The sequence below is a fragment of the Mustela putorius genome, unplaced genomic scaffold (genome assembly GCF_011764305.1).
Source record: "Mustela putorius furo isolate JIRA1106 unplaced genomic scaffold, ASM1176430v1.1 tig00003834_pilon_pilon_pilon, whole genome shotgun sequence".
Taxonomy (NCBI): domain Eukaryota; kingdom Metazoa; phylum Chordata; class Mammalia; order Carnivora; family Mustelidae; genus Mustela; species Mustela putorius.
The window spans coordinates 108,871,332-108,890,478 of record NW_025421987.1 but is presented as its reverse complement, the minus strand read 5'-3'; the positions used below and the strand labels follow the sequence as shown (position 1 = coordinate 108,890,478).

Below are 19,147 nucleotides of genomic sequence, written 5' to 3'. Positions count from 1 at the left end.
TGTGTTGTACCACATAAATCTCCCTTCATGAGCTGAAGGATTAATTTCCTCCAGCTCTTGGGATTTTATTCTTTGACATTACTCAGCTATCAATTCCTTTCAGAACTGTCATAGTGGAAGAAAGCCATCTTACCCACTGCCACACTCCCTGCATGACTGGCTGAGGCAGGAGTTAAAAAAAAAAAAAAAAAATGCCCAGCTCCCTCTCCCCAGCTCAGGACAACTTCAAAGGCTATCCCAGCTTCCGCACTCCTAGCAGGGTCAGCTGAGGTCTTCTCCCTCTGCCCAAGCCTGCTTATTTTTCTTACCCCTTCTGTTGTTGCTCCTGAGAACATTCCTAAATAAATTTCCTGCATGCAAATCTCCATCTGGGAGCTGGCTTTCCAATGAACCCAACCTGCTCCACTTACGGGACTTCCTAATATTGTGTTGTGTTAGTTACATAGAGCTATATGAAGAAACAAAAGTGATTCAGACAGTAAGTTCTGCTAATCATTGACATAAAAATTACTGGCACCCTTTCTTGGGACACCCAATTTTTTTTAAAGTCTCACCTTTTTTCTTTATTTTTTTTAAGATTTTATTTATTTATTTTTGAGAGAGAGCACAAGCAGGGGGAGCAGAAGAAGGAGAAGGGGACTTGCTCTCCACTGAGCAAGGGGGACTCGACCCCAGGACCCTGGGATCATGACCTGAGCTGAAAGCAGAGGCTTAACTGACTGAGCCACCCAGGCACCCTGAAGTCTCACCTTTAAAGCTACCATATCTGCATATTTATTCCAGATGACTCTTTAAGCCTTCACAAAGGCCTTATGAATTCAAGGTTCAAGAGACCAAGGACGATTCTTAAGTGAATTTAATCTGAGTATTCAGATCTATATCTATAATCTTCTCCTCCCCTTATAATTTAATAATCAAAGTAGAAGTTAGGGTGATGACTACGGTAGAGAATAGAAGTATAAACTATCCACTTATTCCAAACGGAACCAGTTTAGGTTGAGATGTATTCAATGTAATTATCGTTTTTTGGTTTCTCTCTCTAAGAATTGTTTGCTGCTCCCGCTACTACTATTGTTGCTACTTGGAGGGCTACAAGATCCCAGAGGAGGTGATGCAGAGAAAGTAGGATCTGGATCAGAAGTGGGTTTTATCCAACCCAACACAACAAGGCATAGGTGGGTTAGAGAACCAGAGACATTACCAGGAAGCACTAGGCCTATAGCCAGGCATCAAGCCAGAGGTAGATAAGGAAGAAGACAGGACAACAAAGGAGCCAACCTGATCCTTGAAAAAACATTGAACAGGATGATGTATCTGGTACAATTTAAGGCATGTGGGTCGAAGCCAAGTGAAAGGTAAATGGGAGCTGGAGCTTCCTCGGTCAGGTTGCCTGGTGCACACAGCAGGGACCATCAGTGCAGCAATTTCAAATCTGCCCTGGACCAGCTCTCAACCTCCATCCCTTATCCCTGAATGCATCTCCTCAAAATGTCACCCACTGAAAACGACAATGGGGACTGGCAGGTGAAGAATGTGATAGCAAACATAGGGTCCCCAATCCCCTGAAATGTCTAACCCTTCCACACACTCATTCATTCTTCACACACGCTCTTCCATACCAAAAGAAGCACCCACTTCCCCACACACCACACGCTTGGGCATTCTGTGATCCCTTCACCACAGAACCCTCTTGCCACAGGTACAATGTACCAGAGACCACCTTGTGAGACCAACCATTGATCTCCCTCTGCTGAGGGGGTAGGTTCAGCCTACAATGGGGCTGATGGGTTGAGGGGAAAAATGGAAAGCTAAATTCCCTCAGTCCGTCCCTGATGAGATCAGGGCTGGAGAGGCAAGGCTGTGACTCACCCAGAATGCAGAATGCAGGGCTCAGGGCCCACGACGGTGACTGACAGCATAGAGTTACGGGTCAGTTTGTTGTTGCTGTCATCGTTTTTCAATTGTGTCAGGTTAGGAAAGGTACTTCTAACCCTAATTTTGAGACACCATAGATAAACCCCACATATCTGAAGGTGTCACTAAAAGTTTTCAAAATAAGATTTCTCTTACTTTTCTTCAATTCAAAAACACCTCTCGAAATTTTTAAAACAGATAATAAAATAATAAAAACACCTCTCTAGGCTACATGAGAGTTTTACAAAAGGGAGCCAAGTTCGGCCTGGGGAATAGACCTAAAATATGCCAGTACTCGCAGTCCCTTCCATATTTCTGTGCCTGTATTTCTGAATTTCCAAATTCCCAGTTAGGAATAACAGGCCTAAGGTTTCTAAAGTTGAGGCAGATCCCTTTCCCAAGTGACAGCCACAAAGAAACACTGTATCACACCTTATCTAAAGAAAAGGGAATGGTAAACTTTAGGGGGAAAAAAGTGTCCTAACATGCTCCCTGACCTTGAGCAACAGCTTTCCCCTCTCCGGGTCTCAGCATTCTACCTTCAAACCAGAAGACTGGGATCTCTAACTCCCAGCCCTCAAATTACCCAACCAGACACTTGCCAAACCCCGCCCCAAACTACCTGGTGATCTTAATATTTCTGCGTCTGGCTCCGCCCAGGGACTCCTTCCCTTCCAAGCCCTTTGTTAAATAGCTTGCCCTCTAATGGCTTTTGCTCTGGAAACAGCACCTCGGAACTCCAGCCCGAGAAAGCACTCCCCAGTATGAGGGCTGCCCTGCTCCCCGTGGCCAGGGCAGCAAGCCTTGGCCTTAGCTTCTGGCTTCTGCTCTCCTGGGTAGACCGAGGTGTGGTCGCCAAGGAGCTCAAGTTTGTGACTTTGGTGAGTAGACTTTTCTCCTTGTTTTTCCCTTAAAACTGTTACCAGCTGGGGCTGGTACCCAGGTCAGGTTTCACTTTACCCCCTACTGTGGTCTCCCAGAGTCCTAACTCAGAAAGTGCATAATCAAGTTTCGCAAGCTCCTCCTAACGAATACTTAACGTGTCCTGACAAAAAGTGTTTGCTTTGGCTATTTGTGCCTTTGCCGCTGTTATTTATTTATTCACGTATTTCACAGCTGCCCTGAGTGTGTGTTTTCCTCCTGACAGCCACAGACGCTGTGCCGGAAGCCCCAGCTGGCCACGTTAGCCCCAGGAGCTAACCAGGCTTCCCTCAGGGTGATGATTATTTGCTTGCAAACCAAAGAACAGCCATCTTCTGCATGAAGGAGCCCCTTCCCCTTTTCTTTATCAGGAAATTGGAAACTCTATCTGCCAACCGTCTTTGAAGCATAAAAGTGAAACTAAATTCGAGAAATTTCAGGGAGGACTTCCTGTTATGTAGATTTGATTGATCATTAAAATAATGTTTTTCTCCACCTCCGTATGTGTGACAAGTTGTGGGGAAAGCCGGGTGGCTGATGTGTAATGGGAAGGAAAGAAATTACACTGTGGACGTTTTCTTAAAAGTAGGTAGGAAGGGGGTTTGCGAAGTGAAGGGGATTTATCACTTTCCTGGGAGTCCTGGGGTTGATCCCTGTGTGTCCCTGGGTTTCCTTGTTTGTGATTTTCTCTGTATCTCTAATTCTCTTAACCTGTTGCACTCACTGTCTCCACCCCCTCCCACCCTGCCTCTGCCCCTTTCTTTGTCTTTCACACCTGCTCTCTCAATCTCTCTCTCCCTCGCCTTTTTTGATAGATGGAAAATACGCTGGTAAATAAGTAAATTTTCTTCCTGTGAGAATACTCAAAATTTATTTCTATAATTTTCAGGGAGGTCATCCTTGACCTAAAAAAATCAAACATAAAATTCCTGTTTCCTCAGCTGAGTGTTTTCAGAACTCCTTTCTTTCCCTTCCACAGAACAAATTTCATAACCATATGATTATGCAAATTATGATTATTAGTGCAATAAATCTTTACTAGGTCATGAGTCAACAAATGAGAGAGAATCAGAGAAACATATCATCAATTTATTTACAAGTGATTTACCAGCTGTCAGACTTCTGTGCTGAAAAAAGAACCTGTGTCATATCGTGTACCTTCTGTAAAGAAATCCATGCAAGTGGGACTTTTACTTATATTCATGGGTTTCTTGCCAACACATACATTAAGCAAGTCTGGGGGACACAGCAGAAACTGCACTCTCAACACTGTAGACCTGTGGCAAGTTGGCTGAGAGGTAATCGTCTGTGAGGTATTACAGTGAACTTGGAGTTAACCGCATGTGGTCAATTCTGTGTCTGTTTTACTCCATCCAGCACAGGCTCACTCCCCTTGACTACCAAATGGTCGAGGGCTTCCTTTCTCCCTCCTCACTCTCAGTTAACAGGTGTTCAGGGACTACAACTTAATTCTACCCTAAGAAAAACCTGACAGACACACCTGGGTGGCTCAGTTAAGCAAGCATCTGCTATCACCTCAGGTTATGATCTCAGGGTCCTGGGATGGAATCCCACTTTAGACTCCCTGCTCAACGGGGAGTCTGCTTCTCCCTTTGCTTGCTGCTCCCTTGCTTGTGTTCTCTCTCTCTGACAAATGAATAAATAAAATCTTTTTAGATTTTATTTATTCATTTGTCAGAGAGTGAGCACAGGCAGACAGAATGGCAGGCAGAGGCAGAGGGAGAAGCAGACTCCCTGCTGAGCAAGGAGCCCAATGCGGGACTTGATCCCAGGACGCTGGGATCATGACCTGAGCTGAAGGCCGCCACTTAACCAACTGAGCCACCCAGGTGTCCCTGAATAAATAAAATCTTAAAAAAAAAAAAAAAAAAAGGAAAGAAAGAAAGAAACGACAAGAAAACCTTACAAAGATAGCTCTTTTGGAGCTATAAAGATTAACATTTATCACACAAGGCTAATGTTAATGATTTTTCCCAGCAAGGCTTTCTTCCATTAATGGTAGATGAAAAGCAACTTAATACAGCTTCTTGGCCCTTACCAAAGAATGTCTAAGGACTTGAGCGATGAGATACTACTTTTTTTTTTATTGATTATGGAGAATATTTGACCAAAAATGGTTAAATTATATACCCAGGCAAATCCTTAGAAAATTATTAGAACCAGAATAAAAGAAAGGTGCCTCTAATTAAAGTGGTAACATTTGTAACAATAACCAATCATCACTCGATGTTATTATATGCCGGGCACTGTTCTGAGAGTACGATATGGAAAATGTCCCATTATCCTTCCAACAACCCTGTGAAGTAGGGTTCCTAGGAAAACACAGGATACCCAGTTAAGTTTGAATTTCAGATAAACAGCAAATAATTTTATAGCATAAACTATGTTTCGTGCAATATTTGGGCATCCTGCAGTTTGGTTTGCTCCATCTGGCAACTGCTCTTTAAAATTTTACAGAAACTTTACTATCTCTGTTTTATAGATAAAGATATTGAGACGCAAAGAGGCTAAGCAACTTGTCCATAGTTACGTGGTAGCCGTGGTTTGTCAGGATATGAATCCAGGCTGTGTGACGGAGGCTCTGAGCCTGATCCCTACACATAGCCCATTCCTGCTGAAATGGAGCCAGCACATGGAGCTGAGAGCTCCCCCTGGAGGTTAGGTGCGCAGACAGCTCATAATCAGTAGGTAGTCTACTTGCTGTTACTCTGTGATCCAGGAAAAATAAATCTTTCCCACTTCTGAGACGCTGTCCTTGGCAGAAAGAGCAGGAAACTGTCCTTGGCTCTTGTTCTGTCTCATGAACAGAGTTATCACACAATCTTAAAACAGGTTTATCAACGTGTGTCCCATGGAATGCTAGTTTGACGAGTTGTTAACAGGAGTTGCTTGGAAGAAAAAATGGGTTTCAGGAGTCAAATCCGTTTTGGGAACAATACAAGAGTCACATTGTATTTCAGGTCTCTAAAGGGCAGGACTCGTCAGTCTTTAATCAGTCTAACATCTCTGGGCACCTGAGTGGCTCAGTCAGTTAAACATCTGCCTTTGGCTCAGGTCATGATCCCAGCCAGGGTCCGGGTATCTGGCTTCCTGCTCGGTGGGGAGTCTGCTTTTCCCTCTCCCTCTGTCCTTCTGCTCATGCTCTCTTTCTCTCCCTCTCTTGCTTTATCTCAAATAAACAAATACAATCTTTAAAAATGATAATAATAATATTTTAATATGTGCTGTGGCTGTAAAGGAAAGGAGCTAGTAGGAAACTATATTTCCTAAAATTTGACCACAGAAACCACCTCCTCTTTTCCCAGAGCGTCCCATAGAAAACCCTTAGAGAATCATTATTTTTAACTTTTTAGAGAACGAGTAATAAGTATGGTGAGTCAGGGAGGTCAAAAGAGACCTCTCTTGGTTGCCTTTTTCAGAAGGGAAGGGACCTGGATTCAGTGACCGCCAGGATTAGAAGTAGGAGGAGGACATTCCAGGCTGATGGAACTTCACCGCCCTGAGGCTGGAACAATGTATTGGATGCAACAGCAGGGGCTCTGTGGCTAAGCATGTTTAACAAAAGTGTAAGATAGTAGCATCAAGGTCGGCAGGGCCAGATCAGGTAGGATGATGTAATACGGCAAACCCACTCAGCAGACTGGATAGAGATGGATCATTCCTGGGAGAACCAGACCATGGTTCTGTTTTTTAGAAAGTCACCTGTGATCTAAAAAGATAAAGTGAACGTGATGTGGGGGAGAAAACAGTGGGTAGCATTCATGGAAACCAAGGGATCTGGATGGCTCGTTCCGTCTCTTTGAACCTAAGTTTCCTTTTTGGTTCAGGACAGCAATAGGGCCAGCCTGGCCTTGCAGGAGTTCTGAGAATTGAAAGAGAGAGCAGGGAAGAAACTGTACAAAACCCTGGAGGGTTACACGGACATAAGAGGTTGTTATCCTGGATGTCTTCCTATTGCAGTTACCGCTGGGGCTGCAGAACAGTCCTGGGGCTGACCCTACATGTTTAGGTTTCTGAAGGATATCATACAGTACAATTGCTGGACTGAGAACAGCAGTTAAAATTTGGCAGAGCAGCTGTTAAGAAGTTTGCCTTACCACAGGCTTAAAAGCACTGAGGCACAGTCTAAAGGCTCCAGCTGAAACTCCAGGAGCTCAAGAATGGCATATGTGTACTTGAGGGCGCTCACTGATATGCATACCGACACATGCACACTGACACACACACACACATACTGATTTCCAGCGTCTGGGGATGCGGAGTGGGATGGTTTATTAATTGTCTCTGGTGGACACCCCTTTTGAGGAGCTCACAGCTTGTTTGAGCCACTATTTAAAAAATCCTTAAACCTTACTGCAGTATAGGGAGGTACAATTATTCCTGACCTGTAAGGACTGAGTAAGAAAGCTTGTTCAAGCCTGTGATTATGTTCCAGGGCTCTGCTGTTTAAATAACCCTCCTCTAAGGGCACCATGCTTATTTTTCTCCCTAGGCTACACTGTCATTTAGATGCATAATCTCAGTTCTATTTTTTAAGTAGTATTTGGGATTGTTGCTTACATCAGAGTTTTCCTGTAGTGCAACACCACCCCATCCCCTGCAACACAGAGAGCTTCTGATCTTAGAGGAAAAGTTCATAACGAAGCCCCAGATCCTGGATAGCCCACTGAAGGGATGCGAGGGTGTGTTTTAGCAGAGAAATGAGCCTCTTAACACGGGTTAAGAATGCTCGCATTGCAGGCACACCGTCTATGCTTGGATCTCTACTGTGTCATTTACATGCTGTGTGACCTTGGGGAGGTCACTTAACTAAGACTGATTTCCTTGTTTGTGAAATGAAGATAATATTCATAAATGCTTTGTAGAACTGATGAATGGATTAAATTATGAGAAGCACTTAGCACAGTTTCTGGGACATATCAAGCATTCAAAAAACCTTGAGGGACGCCTGAGTGGCTCAGTCGGTTGAGTGTCTGCCTTCGGCTCAGTTCATGACCCTGGGGTCCTGGAATCAAGTCTCCTTCTCCCTCTGCCCTTCACCCTACTTGTGCTCGCACATGCTCTCTCTCAAATAAATAAATAAAATCTTAAAAACAAAACAAAACAAAAACCTTGAGCTATTGTGGTTAAAGGCTGGTAAGAAGCATTGTAAATTATTTTACTACAATATCTCTCATCTAACTTCCCTTTGGCCAGCTTAGGCATTCCCAACCAGAGATGATTTTGCCCCCTACAGCACATTTGGCAATGTCTGGAGAACTTTTTGATTGTCACAGTTAGGGACTGCTATTGCACTCTAGTGTGCAAAGGCCAGACATGCCACTAAACATTCTACAGGGAATAGGATAGCCCCTCACAAGGAATTATCCAGCCCAAAATGTCAACAGTGCTGAGTCTGAGATGCCCTGGAAACTAAACGTTGTAGGATTTATAATCAACTGAAACCACGTAACAATTTTAGTTACTCAGATCTAAGGAAGTATTTTGCACAATTACCTGGGATCTAAAAAGTCCAAAATATGTTTAGATTATAGAAAGAGAACTAATGAGGGGCCCCTGGGTGGCTCAGTCATTAAGCGTCTGCCTTCAACTCAGGTCATGATCCCAGGATCCTGGAATCAAGCCCCCCATCAGGCTCCCTGTTCAGCGAGGAACCTGCTTCTCCCTCTCCTGCTCCCCCTGCTTGTGTTCCCTCTCTCACTTTCTCTCTCTCTATCAAATAAATAAAATCTTTTTTAAAAAATTAAGGAAAAGAAAGAAAGATAGATAGATAGATCCACTACACCACGGTCTTTGTTTACAATGGCCTGTTCTGCTGCAATTTTTATTTCTCACCAGTTTAGGGGACCAAAAGGTAAGTTTTCTTTAGACACCAGAGACACAATCCAGGTCCTGCAAGCCTCCCTCACTTTCCTGGAATCCCATCTGAAAGATGGCTAAAATTGACAACTCTTCCTTACTCTGTGTCTTCTGGAGCATCTTAGCCAGGATGCTAAATGACAAGCGCAGGAAATCTCAGATAATGCAAGGTATCCTGCGGCCCTCCTCTGTATTAAAAATGCTTGCTGGCATCAGTATAGACTTCATCTTGGACTTCTGGAGTATTTTTCATGTCTTATCTTTTGCTGATAAAACAGCTTTGTATTTAGTTTGGTATTTTATTCAGAAAGCGTATTGGACTCAGAAAATACCAACATTTCGAAAGTCCTGACTACTCTCTCCAAAGAGGAAAATGTGCAATCAAAATAGCATGACATGTATACAAATCCTAAGGTATTAAGAATTAGCTTTTCTAATCTCCCTTTCCGTAAGTCCTTTATGTCTCATCTCCTAAAAATTAATAAATCATTGGCTCAAGATGGTCACAAATTGTATGTGACATTTAAAAGCGACTAGTATTATCATACGTAAAATCTTTTACACCGTAATTAAGAAAGAATACTTCTCATCAGAGCCTGTCTGCAATAAAGTGTTCTTGCAGAGTACCTGGGTGGCTCAGTGGGTTAAGCCTTTGCCTTTGGGCTCAAGTCATGATCTCAGAGTCCTGGGATCGAGGCCCAAATCGGGCTCTCTGCTCAGCAGGGAGACTGCTTTCCCCCTCTCTTGCCTCTCTGCCTACTTGTGATTTCTCTCTCTATCAAATAAATAAATAAAATCTTTTAAAAAGTAAAAAATAAAGTGATCATGCTAAACTTTGTGTTCCTCCTTGCCCCAATATACAAACCAGTCTCTGTGTATGGCTCGTCTGCTTCCTAATGATTGACTGTCTCTTCACTTACATTACCTGAAACACGGGAAAGTGTTAGTGAGATGCAAACAGTGGTTCTTAACCTGAGATTTACCTGGGAGGCCTTTTTTTTTTTAAAGATTTATTTACTTATTTATTTGAGAGGGAGAGAGAACCAGCAGGGAGGACAGGGAGAAGCAGGCTCCCCACTGAGCAGGGAACCAGACGCAGGACTTGATCCAACAACCCTGAGGTCATGACCTGAGTTGAAGACAGACACTTAACCCACTGAGCCACCCAGGCACCCCTTAAATGAGGAGGTCTTAAAAATCCTGATGCTCCGAATCACTTCTCGGCCTTTTAACTAAGATCAAGTGTAAAATCCTGATGCCCTGGCCACATCCCAATGTTGAGAACCAGTGGTTTAGAAGAATATCTATGAGGATGAGCTGAACTAAAACACCTAAGTGAAATTTGTAATGTTACTGTCTTGATCTCTTTTCAGGTATTTAGGCATGGAGACCGAAGTCCCATTGAAACCTTCCCTAATGACCCCATTAAGGAATCCTCATGGCCCCAAGGATTTGGCCAACTCACTCAGGTTGGTTGGATTTTCAGCTAAAAGGTTGCTGATGAGTCTTAAGGGAAACTGTGGAGTTTGTAATACATTGAAACCAAATAACCACTTAAGTTACTCAGATCTGGGAGATTATTTTGCATAATTACCTAGGAACTAAAAAGTCTAAAGTGTGTTTTGATCATGAAAGGCGAGGCAGTAATGGTTAACTTTGATAATTTCTGATCATGACCAAGTCACCCCTTGTGACTAGTAACTGTAGGAAAATTGTATAAAATTGCCCGTTTTGATCTTTTTTTTTTTTTTTTTTTTTTGCCCTGTTTGGCTTTATTAAAGTATAAGAGCTGTGCATGGCAACAGATGAACACATGAGCTTAAAAATGCTGAGGAGAGCCAAGAGATCCTTGGAAGCCAGCCCCTGAGTTGCTCAGCCTCCCTCCAAGGAAGCAGACAATAATCTTGTAATTGATAAACTGAATCAGCAGGTTTGGGAAGACAGGATTCCTTTGGAAGTGCTGATGCCAAATTTGATTTTTTTTATCAGCTAGATATACTGGGATTGGGCCTTCTTATAAGCCGTTCCTAAAAAATACTAAAGGAGAAGGTGAATGGGTGGGGGTGGGGGACAAAGGCACTGTAGTCCCTGCTCCAGAGCACCACTCCCTTCTCTTGCAACAGAGGGTGGCTCTTCTGTTCGGAGTCGGAGGCCCCATGTGTTGCTTCTGCTCTGATCAAAGCACTGTTTAAATACATTAAGAAAATGTCATAGACTGTTTAGAGTAGAATATCCCTAAACTTTTAACTAAGCATTTAAACCAATGGGTCTCAGTCTTGGCTAAACACTGAAATTATTTGGAGAGCTTTAAAAAATGTCGATGTCTGTCTGCCTCCCAGACAGAGGTTCTTACTTAATTCATCTAGGGTATAGCCTGGACATTGGGATTTTTAGAATCCCTCAGCTGATCAGTTGACTCTAATGTGCAGCCAAGTCTGAGAACCACTTCCCTAATTCAACCACAATGTTTCATAAAGGAGAAACCCCACAGAGGCTGTTTGAGGTCAGCACTTTTGGGCTCCCCGATCACAGCTCCTCCCACCATACCTTACTCCTACCCAGCTTTCAGCTCCTTAAAGGGATGGTAGGGGATGGTAATAAAAATTCAGGGCTACTTCTTTATTTATTTATTTATTTATTTATTTATTTGACAGAGAGAAATCACAAGTAGATGGAGAGGCAGGCAGAGAGAGAGAGAGGGAAGCAGGCTCTCTGCTGAGCAGAGAGCCCCATGCGGGACTCGATCCCAGGACTCTGAGATCATGACCTGAGCCAAAGGCAGCGGCTTAACCCACTGAGCCACCTAGGCGCCCCAGGGCTACTTCTTAATACCTGTGGCTGTGGGAAGACTCCTCTTCCCTTGTTCAGCTTTTCCAGTAAGACTATAAGATTCTTTCAGGCTGTGAGATCTGGATTCTCCTTCTGGAAGTCTCTTGACTAGCCATCACATTTCCTAAAGCAGTGTTTCTCAAGCTTCCTAGAATGAATGTATCATTTGGGGATCTTGTTAAAATGTAGGTTCTAACAGTCAAAGGAAATGAAAACACTAATTCAAAAAGATATCTGCACCCCTGTGTTCATTGCAGCGTTATTTACAATAGCCGGGCTATAGAAACAACCTAAATGCCCATCAACAAATGGATGAATAAAGAAGTTGTGGTATAGATAGATAGATATTATAATGGAACATTATTTAGCCATAAAAATGATAAAATCCTGCTGTCTATGACAACATGGATAAAACTTGAAGACATTATGCTAGATAATAAAAGCCAGACAAAGACAAATACTATATGATCTCGTTTATATGTGGAATCTAAAAAAATTTTAAGAACCAAACTCATTGAAAAAGGAATCAGATTTGTGGTTAACCAGAGGCAGGGGGTTGGGCGGGGGAGAAAACTGGGGAAAAGGTGGTCAAAAGGTACAAACTTCCAGTTACAAGGTAAATAAGTAGTAGGGATTTAATGTACAGTGTAACAACTATGGATAAAACAGCTCTATTAACACATGTGGAAGTTGTTAAGAGGGTAAATTCCAAGAGTTCTCATCACAAGGAAAAACAATTTCTTTGCTTTCTCTTTTTATTGTATCTCTATGAAATGACAGATGCTAACTAAATTTATAACAGTGATCATTTCCCAATATATGTAAACCAAATTGTATGCTGTATATCTTAAACTTATACAGTGATATATGTCAATTCTATCGCAATAAAACTTAGGGGGAAAAATGCAGATTCTAATTCAGCATGTCTGACATGGACTTAAGAGTCTTTATTTCTAACATACTCCAAGGTGAAGCCAGTGATGCTGGTACATGGCCTCTCTTGAAGTCACAAAGTTCTAGAGCTCAAATTCCTGCCCTTGGCCAGGTACTTGCAATCTACATCATGACAAGGTGATGGCCTTCCAGGTCAGTGGTTCTCAAAGTGTGGTCCCTGGACGAGCAACATCACCATTACTTGGAAACATGTCAGAAATGTAGATTGTCTGGCCCTCCCCACTGAACCAGAAACTCGGGGCTTCAGTTCTTGGAACCTTGTTTCAGTGACTCCTCCAGGTGATTCTGTGCACACTGACATTTGAAAACCACTGCTCTATAGAAGATGACTCTGGTCAAAATGCAGCTGTCAGTTAGTACAACAAATTAGGCCCAAAGTACCTGCTTCTTTACCTACCCGTGTCATCCAGGAAACTAGCAAAACTCAAAGCACGCATTACTCTTTTCCCATCTCCTTCCCCAACCTAGGGGTCAGTGATGATCATGGCAGCTGGGACCACAAGCAAAGGCACGAGTGGGACCAAGCAGAGGCTACAAGGACCACAGGCTTTCTAACTCCTGAAGCTCTAATAAAACTCAGGATTAAAGACAGACTTGAAGGCAGTGTTTCTCAAAGCATGGCACTCTACTGCATGGATCTGAATCACTTGGGGTGCTTGTTAAAATGCAGATTCCAGGGCCACCCTGGGATCTAACAAACAGGAAATCTCTGAGGACAATGCTCAGGCATCTGCATTTCAACAAGCATCACTAGATAATTTTGCTGCTGATGCACAGTAATGCTTGAGGATCACTGAACTAAATCAGCATTTCTTAATGATTACTGGCCATCAGAATCTTAGGAAGCTTGTTAAAAAAGGCGTTCCTGAGCTCCACCCCCTCAGTAGATCAAGATGGGGCCTAAGAATCTGGTTTCTAACATATTCCCAAGTGATGCTAATCCTGCTGATCCCCAGACCACACTTGGAGTAACAGGCTCTAGTTTTTCATGAACCGGGCATAAATAAACTGTGCAGATAATAAATCATTACACCCAGAGGTTGAAAGTGATCTTCAGATTCATCAAGCCCAGCTTCTTATCAGGTGGTTGAATTTCTTCCACAAAAGCTCCACTGGTTAACCAACTGGTTAACCTGCTCTCTTGAATTTTCTACCAACAAAGATGAGCCAGTGATGTTCTACCACACCAGAGATGAACCATTTACTTAGATCAGTCACCAGCTATTAACTGTGCAAGGCTCTATGTGTAGTGCTAACGAAGGTTACGTGAATTTTCTCAAGTAGTCATGGCTGAAGAGCACAACTCTCTTTTCTTGTTTTTATTTAAAAATATGTAAATATGTCTATATTTCATTTACATAAAATATGTAAATATGTTTATACTTAATTTTATTTAAAAATATGTAAATATATTGAATTACTAAATTACACCATGGTTTGCTTTACACATTGAATAAGGAAAGATGAGACTCGTACATGAAATGCACAGAATTTACTTCTATTGATTTTTGCTTTTATTTGTTCCCATAGCTGGGCATGGAGCAGCATTATGAACTTGGACAGTATATAAGGAAAAGATATAGAAAATTTTTGAATGAGTCCTACAAACCTGAACAGGCAAGTTGGGGAGCCAGGCGTGGGAACCTTTTACCATGAAAGAATTTAACGTAATGTTGCATTTGCAAAAGTGCTTTTCCTGGTTCTGAAGAACGTACACAAGTCAGAGATCTTATTTACAAATGCACTCCTCTTTTTTTTAAGATTATGTTTATTCATGAGAGAATGAGAGCATGAGTGGGGGAAGGGGCCGAGGGAGAGGAAGAAGCAGACTCCCCACCAAGCAGGGAGCGTGATGTGGGGCTCAATCCAAGGACTCTGGGATCATGATCTGAGCTGAAGACAGTCATTTAACTAACCGAGCCACCCAGGCGCCCCAAATGTACTACTTTTTATACAAATACTTTGTTCCTAAAAAATGTATGAATATGAGTTAAGTTCAAAATTTTATGGACACCTATGGTAAATACTTTGGCTTGGCAGGTAGCTACCACTTAATTGGTCTCTTTGTCAATTCAACTATTGACATAGCTGGTGGCATTCTCCCAATACTGTCTCTTTCATAGTAGACATTATGATCATGATGCTACCACAGTGTTTGCTAATGTTTTCCTGTGAGGGTCCTGGCCTCTCTTCAGATGTACTCCTTGCTCCACAGGGAAAAATGCACAGTTCTGATCAGTTGGAATCTCCTTTGATTTTCCCACTCTAGGTTTATATTCAAAGTACGGACATTGATCGGACTTTGATGAGTGCTATGGTAAACCTTGCAGGCCTCTTTCCTCCAGAGGGTGTCAGTATCTGGAATCCCAGCCTACCCTGGCAGCCCATCCCGGTGCACACGGTCTCTCTTTCTGAAGATCGAGTGAGTATTCTGGAAAAACCACCTGTTTGGCCTAGGAGGAGGAAAGCAAGTCACCTCGTACTTGTAGGTTGGGAGGTCTGGACACTGCTCAGTCTGTGCAATCTTAATCCTTTTCTGTAAAGGGGCACAGGACATAGTAGGATATAGGAAGCCCCAGGCAAGAGAGAGTAGCAACAGAATAACAGAATTTCAGTTTCGATCTTTATCATCATTGTTTTGCCACCCCTTCAACAAATGGCAATATGGGGGCGCCTGGGTAGTGCAGTCAATTAAGTGGCCAACTCTTGGTTTCAGCTCTGGTCATGATCTCCCAGTCGTGTGATCAAGCCCCACATTGGGCTCTGTGTTCCACACTCAGCGCCAAGTGTGCCTGAGTTTCTCTCTCCCTGTCCCTCTGCCCCTCCCCACTACATGCTCACTCTCTCTAAAATAAATAAATCTTTTTTTTTTTTAAATGGCAGTTTGCCCCTCTCCTTCTTCACATGTACACACACATACACACACACATACATAGTTCCCCCTGTTCTACCTTCAATTCCCAGGTTTTTGGTGTGCCACGTAGGGTTCTCCTGCCTCCAGATTCTTCTAAGACTTCTCTACCTACAAAATACTCCTCTCCACATGAAAACCCCATTCTGAGGCAGGGGGAAAGAAAATTTGAGGGCATAGTCAGTGACCAGCACTTTGATACGTGTCATCATAGTTACCTTTCATAAATAACCTTGAAAGGACACTATTACTGTTCTCCTTTTATAGCCAGGGAAATATGTGCTCAGAGAGAAAAACAAAATGGGCCCAGGGACACAAAGCTGGTAATCATCACCACTGGGACAAGAACTAGGCTTATCTCATTCCAGTACCTGAAAAAAAGTGTTTAAATCCTGGCACCTGGGGCACTCTCTATAACAAATCAGGATCCCTGAGGGTAGGACAGAGGCATCAGTACTTTTAAAATATTCTCCCTACATGATTCTAGTGGACAGCCAAGTGTAAGAACCAGTACTGTAAACCAAGCTGCCTGAATGAGGCTATCTGAAAGAAACTCTCAAATTTATTTGTGCTGGGTGGGATGCACCAAAAGCTCTTTAACATTTTCAGAGGAATTGCTTTTGGTTTTAAATAGCATTAAATAACTCTAATCTCCCAAGTGTGGAATTTAAGACTATATGTAGGAGGGGCACCTGGGTGGCTCCATCAGTTGGGCGTCCGACCTGATTTTGGCTTGGGTCTTGATCTCAGGGTTGGGAGATTGAGCCCTGCTTTGGGCTTTGTGCTGGGCATGGAGCCTGCTTTAGTTTCTCTCTCTCCTTCTCCCTCTGTCTCTCCCCCTTCTAAAAAGTAAAAACTGGGGACGCCTGGGTGGCTCAGTGGATTAAGCCTCTGCCTTCAGCTCAGGTCATGATCTCAGGGTCCTAGGATCAACCCTGCATTGAGCTCTCTGCTCAGCAGGGAGACTGCTTCCCCCTCTCTCTGCCTGCCTCTACTTGTGATCTCTCTCTCTCTCTCTCTCTCTCTGTCAAATAAATAAAATCTTTAAAAATAATAAAAAGTAAAAATTTAAGAAAAAAAAAGATTATATGAAGGATATAGCTTGGGACAAGGAATCCATCCTGATTCCCCTGCAGCCACTGTCAGCATGACCGTGTGCTCTCTCGGTAGCTGAGGCTTAGCATGACTTCTGCACTCGGACTCAGGAGCCCCCGGGGTAGGCTTCCATCCTCTTTGCCCTGTCAGTACTCCTAGACACTTGACTTAACTGTTGCAACCGATGACATAAGAATCTTTCCCAAATACTTTGTAGAAAACAGCCTGACCCTGTCAATCTCACTCTAGGTAAATCTGCTCCAACCGCTTTTTCTGATGTTTCCTGAAAAGCAGGATTATTCATTTGTACCTCCTTCCTTCACAGAATCAAGAGAGAAGTATTATGATGATCTGTATTTTTAGGAGTTTGTGAATATTTTCTTCCAAAAGGAAAAAAAAAATCACTTTGGCCTTTTCTGCATAGACAGACACTAGAGAGCAGCACCAAATTCAGCCAGCATAGACCAAGGCAGATGTTTAATACTTAATCCTAAAAGATAGTAATTAAATTATGTAGTAAGGAGATTATAGGAGCTATTAGAAGAGGAAAAGAGAGGGGTATCTGGGTGGCTCAGTCGGTTAAGTGTCTGCCTTCATTGTGATCTCAGGGTTCTGGGATCACGTCCTGTGCCGGGCTCCCTGCTCAGTGGGAGCTGCTTCTCCCTCTGCATCCTGCTTGTGCGCTTTTCTCTCTCTCTGTCAAATAAATAAATAAAATATTGGGGGAAAAAAAAGGAAAAGAGAAAAAGGAGAGTGAGCAAGAGAGAAGCAAGATTATCCACTCATGGCTTCTAGCTGTGTCCTCAGTAAGGCAAAACCATTCTGACATCAACCAAGAAACCGGACAAACATCCATTGGTCAACACACAATTATTCCCAGAGCTGTGATAAGTGCTGTAGAGAAATATAAGGCCAGGTTTCTCCCCTCATTTATCATCCCTTCGATGAAAACAGATTTGCATTGTTGACACGTGTAGACCACGATACAAAGCGATGGGCAATGAAGCAAGGACAAGCTGCACCTGCTAGAGGAACTCACAGAACGACGCCCCCGTGGCGCTAACACAGGACAACCGTTCTTCACTGAGAGAGTGAGAGCTTGAACCAGACCTCAGAGGGGAAGGAAAGGAGAAGAAAACCCCCAAAGCATGGCAGTGGGTGACTATACAGAGGGCTTGCCCTTCTGTGTCCAGAGTTCTTATTTAGAAGGAATGAAAATGTCTGACTCTGTTGGGCTCAGACACGAGAATCTGAATACTTCAGGATGATTTGTGAAAACCCGGTTAAGAAACGGAGGAGCTTTTGTGAATTGCAGAATGCTGGTCAGATATTTAGGTGTTTAATCCCACTTATTTTCACCCTCTTTCAATATTCGGGATGAGAAAATGAAAGTCTAGGAAGGTTGAGTAATTCACTAAAACCTAGACCTTTAAATGAAGAGTCCTATGCCTTTGGTACTACTGGTACTACTCCTCCGCAGTACCGTTCCTTCTGTGGGAAAATCGGAAGACCATGCAGGGAGATTGAGCTGCAAAGCAGCGGGCATAAAAAGAACCCATGCACATTCGTTCTTCAGTACTGTGCACACATGATGAGCAGTGCTCCAAGGCATCTTGTATGACCACAGTTTGGAAGGAAAGGATACTGGAGCCTCACAGAATAAATGTGGAAGCCATTGAGGAATGAGGAAATGAAGCTCTGAAATTAGATGGTAAATACTGAGAGGAAGGAAAGCAAAGTTAGGCAAATGTCACTGCATCAGGAAGCAACTTATTTATTTATTTAGATTTTATTTAAGAGCGAGAGTGTGAACACAAGAGCGTGGGGGAGGGGCAGAGGGAGAGGAGAATCAGACACCCCCCTGAGCAGGGAGCCAGATACGGGACCCCAAGATCCCAGGATCACAACCTGAGCTGAAATCAAATGCTTAGATGACTGAGCCACCCAGATGCCCCAGGAAGAAGCTTATTTTTAAAAAGTTTTCTGAGCAGCTACAAATAGGCCAGACTCTGTTCTAGGCATTGACAACACAGCAATGGATAAGACAGACAAGATCCTGGCTGTCCTTGAGTTGATATTTTATAAGAAATAGATGATAAAGTAAAAAGAAGTAATAATCTGAAATGGCGATGAGTTCCCCAAAAGAAGTAAAGCAAGGTGACATGATCATGGCTGGGGCTGAGTTAGAAGAGCCTGGTGGGAGTGTCTGGGGGCAAGGTCTCAGGCAGGGAACAGTCCCCTAAGCCTGTGGATTCAGGGACCACAACGAGGCCCAAGTGTTGCTGGAGAAAAATTAGAGGACAGTAGCAGGAAAGCAGCGCAGTGATCTCTAGAGTTAACTTAGTTTGAGTTTTATTCCAAGTAAGATGAAAGCCAGTGAAGGTTACAAACTACAGAATGGCATGATCTAATTAATGCTTTAGAAAGATTGGTGTTTATAAAAAATAAAACGAAAAGGATTAGCATAGCTGTGGATGTGGAGAATGAACTGTAAAATGGAATGAGTGGATGGATGCCTACTGACCAAATACAAAGCTCCGACGTCAGTCAAATCACAGGTTATGATGGTTTGGACTGGGAGGGAACAATGAATATGAGGAAGAGAAGTCTATTTTGGATGTATTTTGAAAGTAAACAAGCAAA

At 43.0% G+C, this 19,147-nt stretch overlaps 1 protein-coding gene across 4 annotated transcripts in view; it reads left to right on the top strand.

The window, feature by feature from the left end:
* The first annotated feature begins 2,574 nt into the window (after positions 1 to 2,574).
* The window catches only part of ACP3 (acid phosphatase 3), a 63,162-nt gene continuing 46,589 nt past the window's right edge, over positions 2,575 to 19,147 (top strand). For 3 of the 4 annotated variants that reach the window (XR_006609234.1, XM_045088915.1, XM_004762503.3), the window contains exons 1-4: positions 2,575 to 2,795; positions 10,089 to 10,184; positions 14,029 to 14,115; positions 14,768 to 14,920. Coding sequence is in view for 3 of the 4 variants with exons in the window: in XM_045088915.1 (XP_044944850.1) it covers positions 2,679 to 2,795; positions 10,089 to 10,184; positions 14,029 to 14,115; positions 14,768 to 14,920 (453 nt within the window). In the remaining variant the exon portion in view is untranslated. The remainder of the gene's footprint in view (positions 2,796 to 10,088; positions 10,185 to 14,028; positions 14,116 to 14,767; positions 14,921 to 19,147) is intronic. The other variant, XM_004762504.3, reaches the window with a different exon arrangement.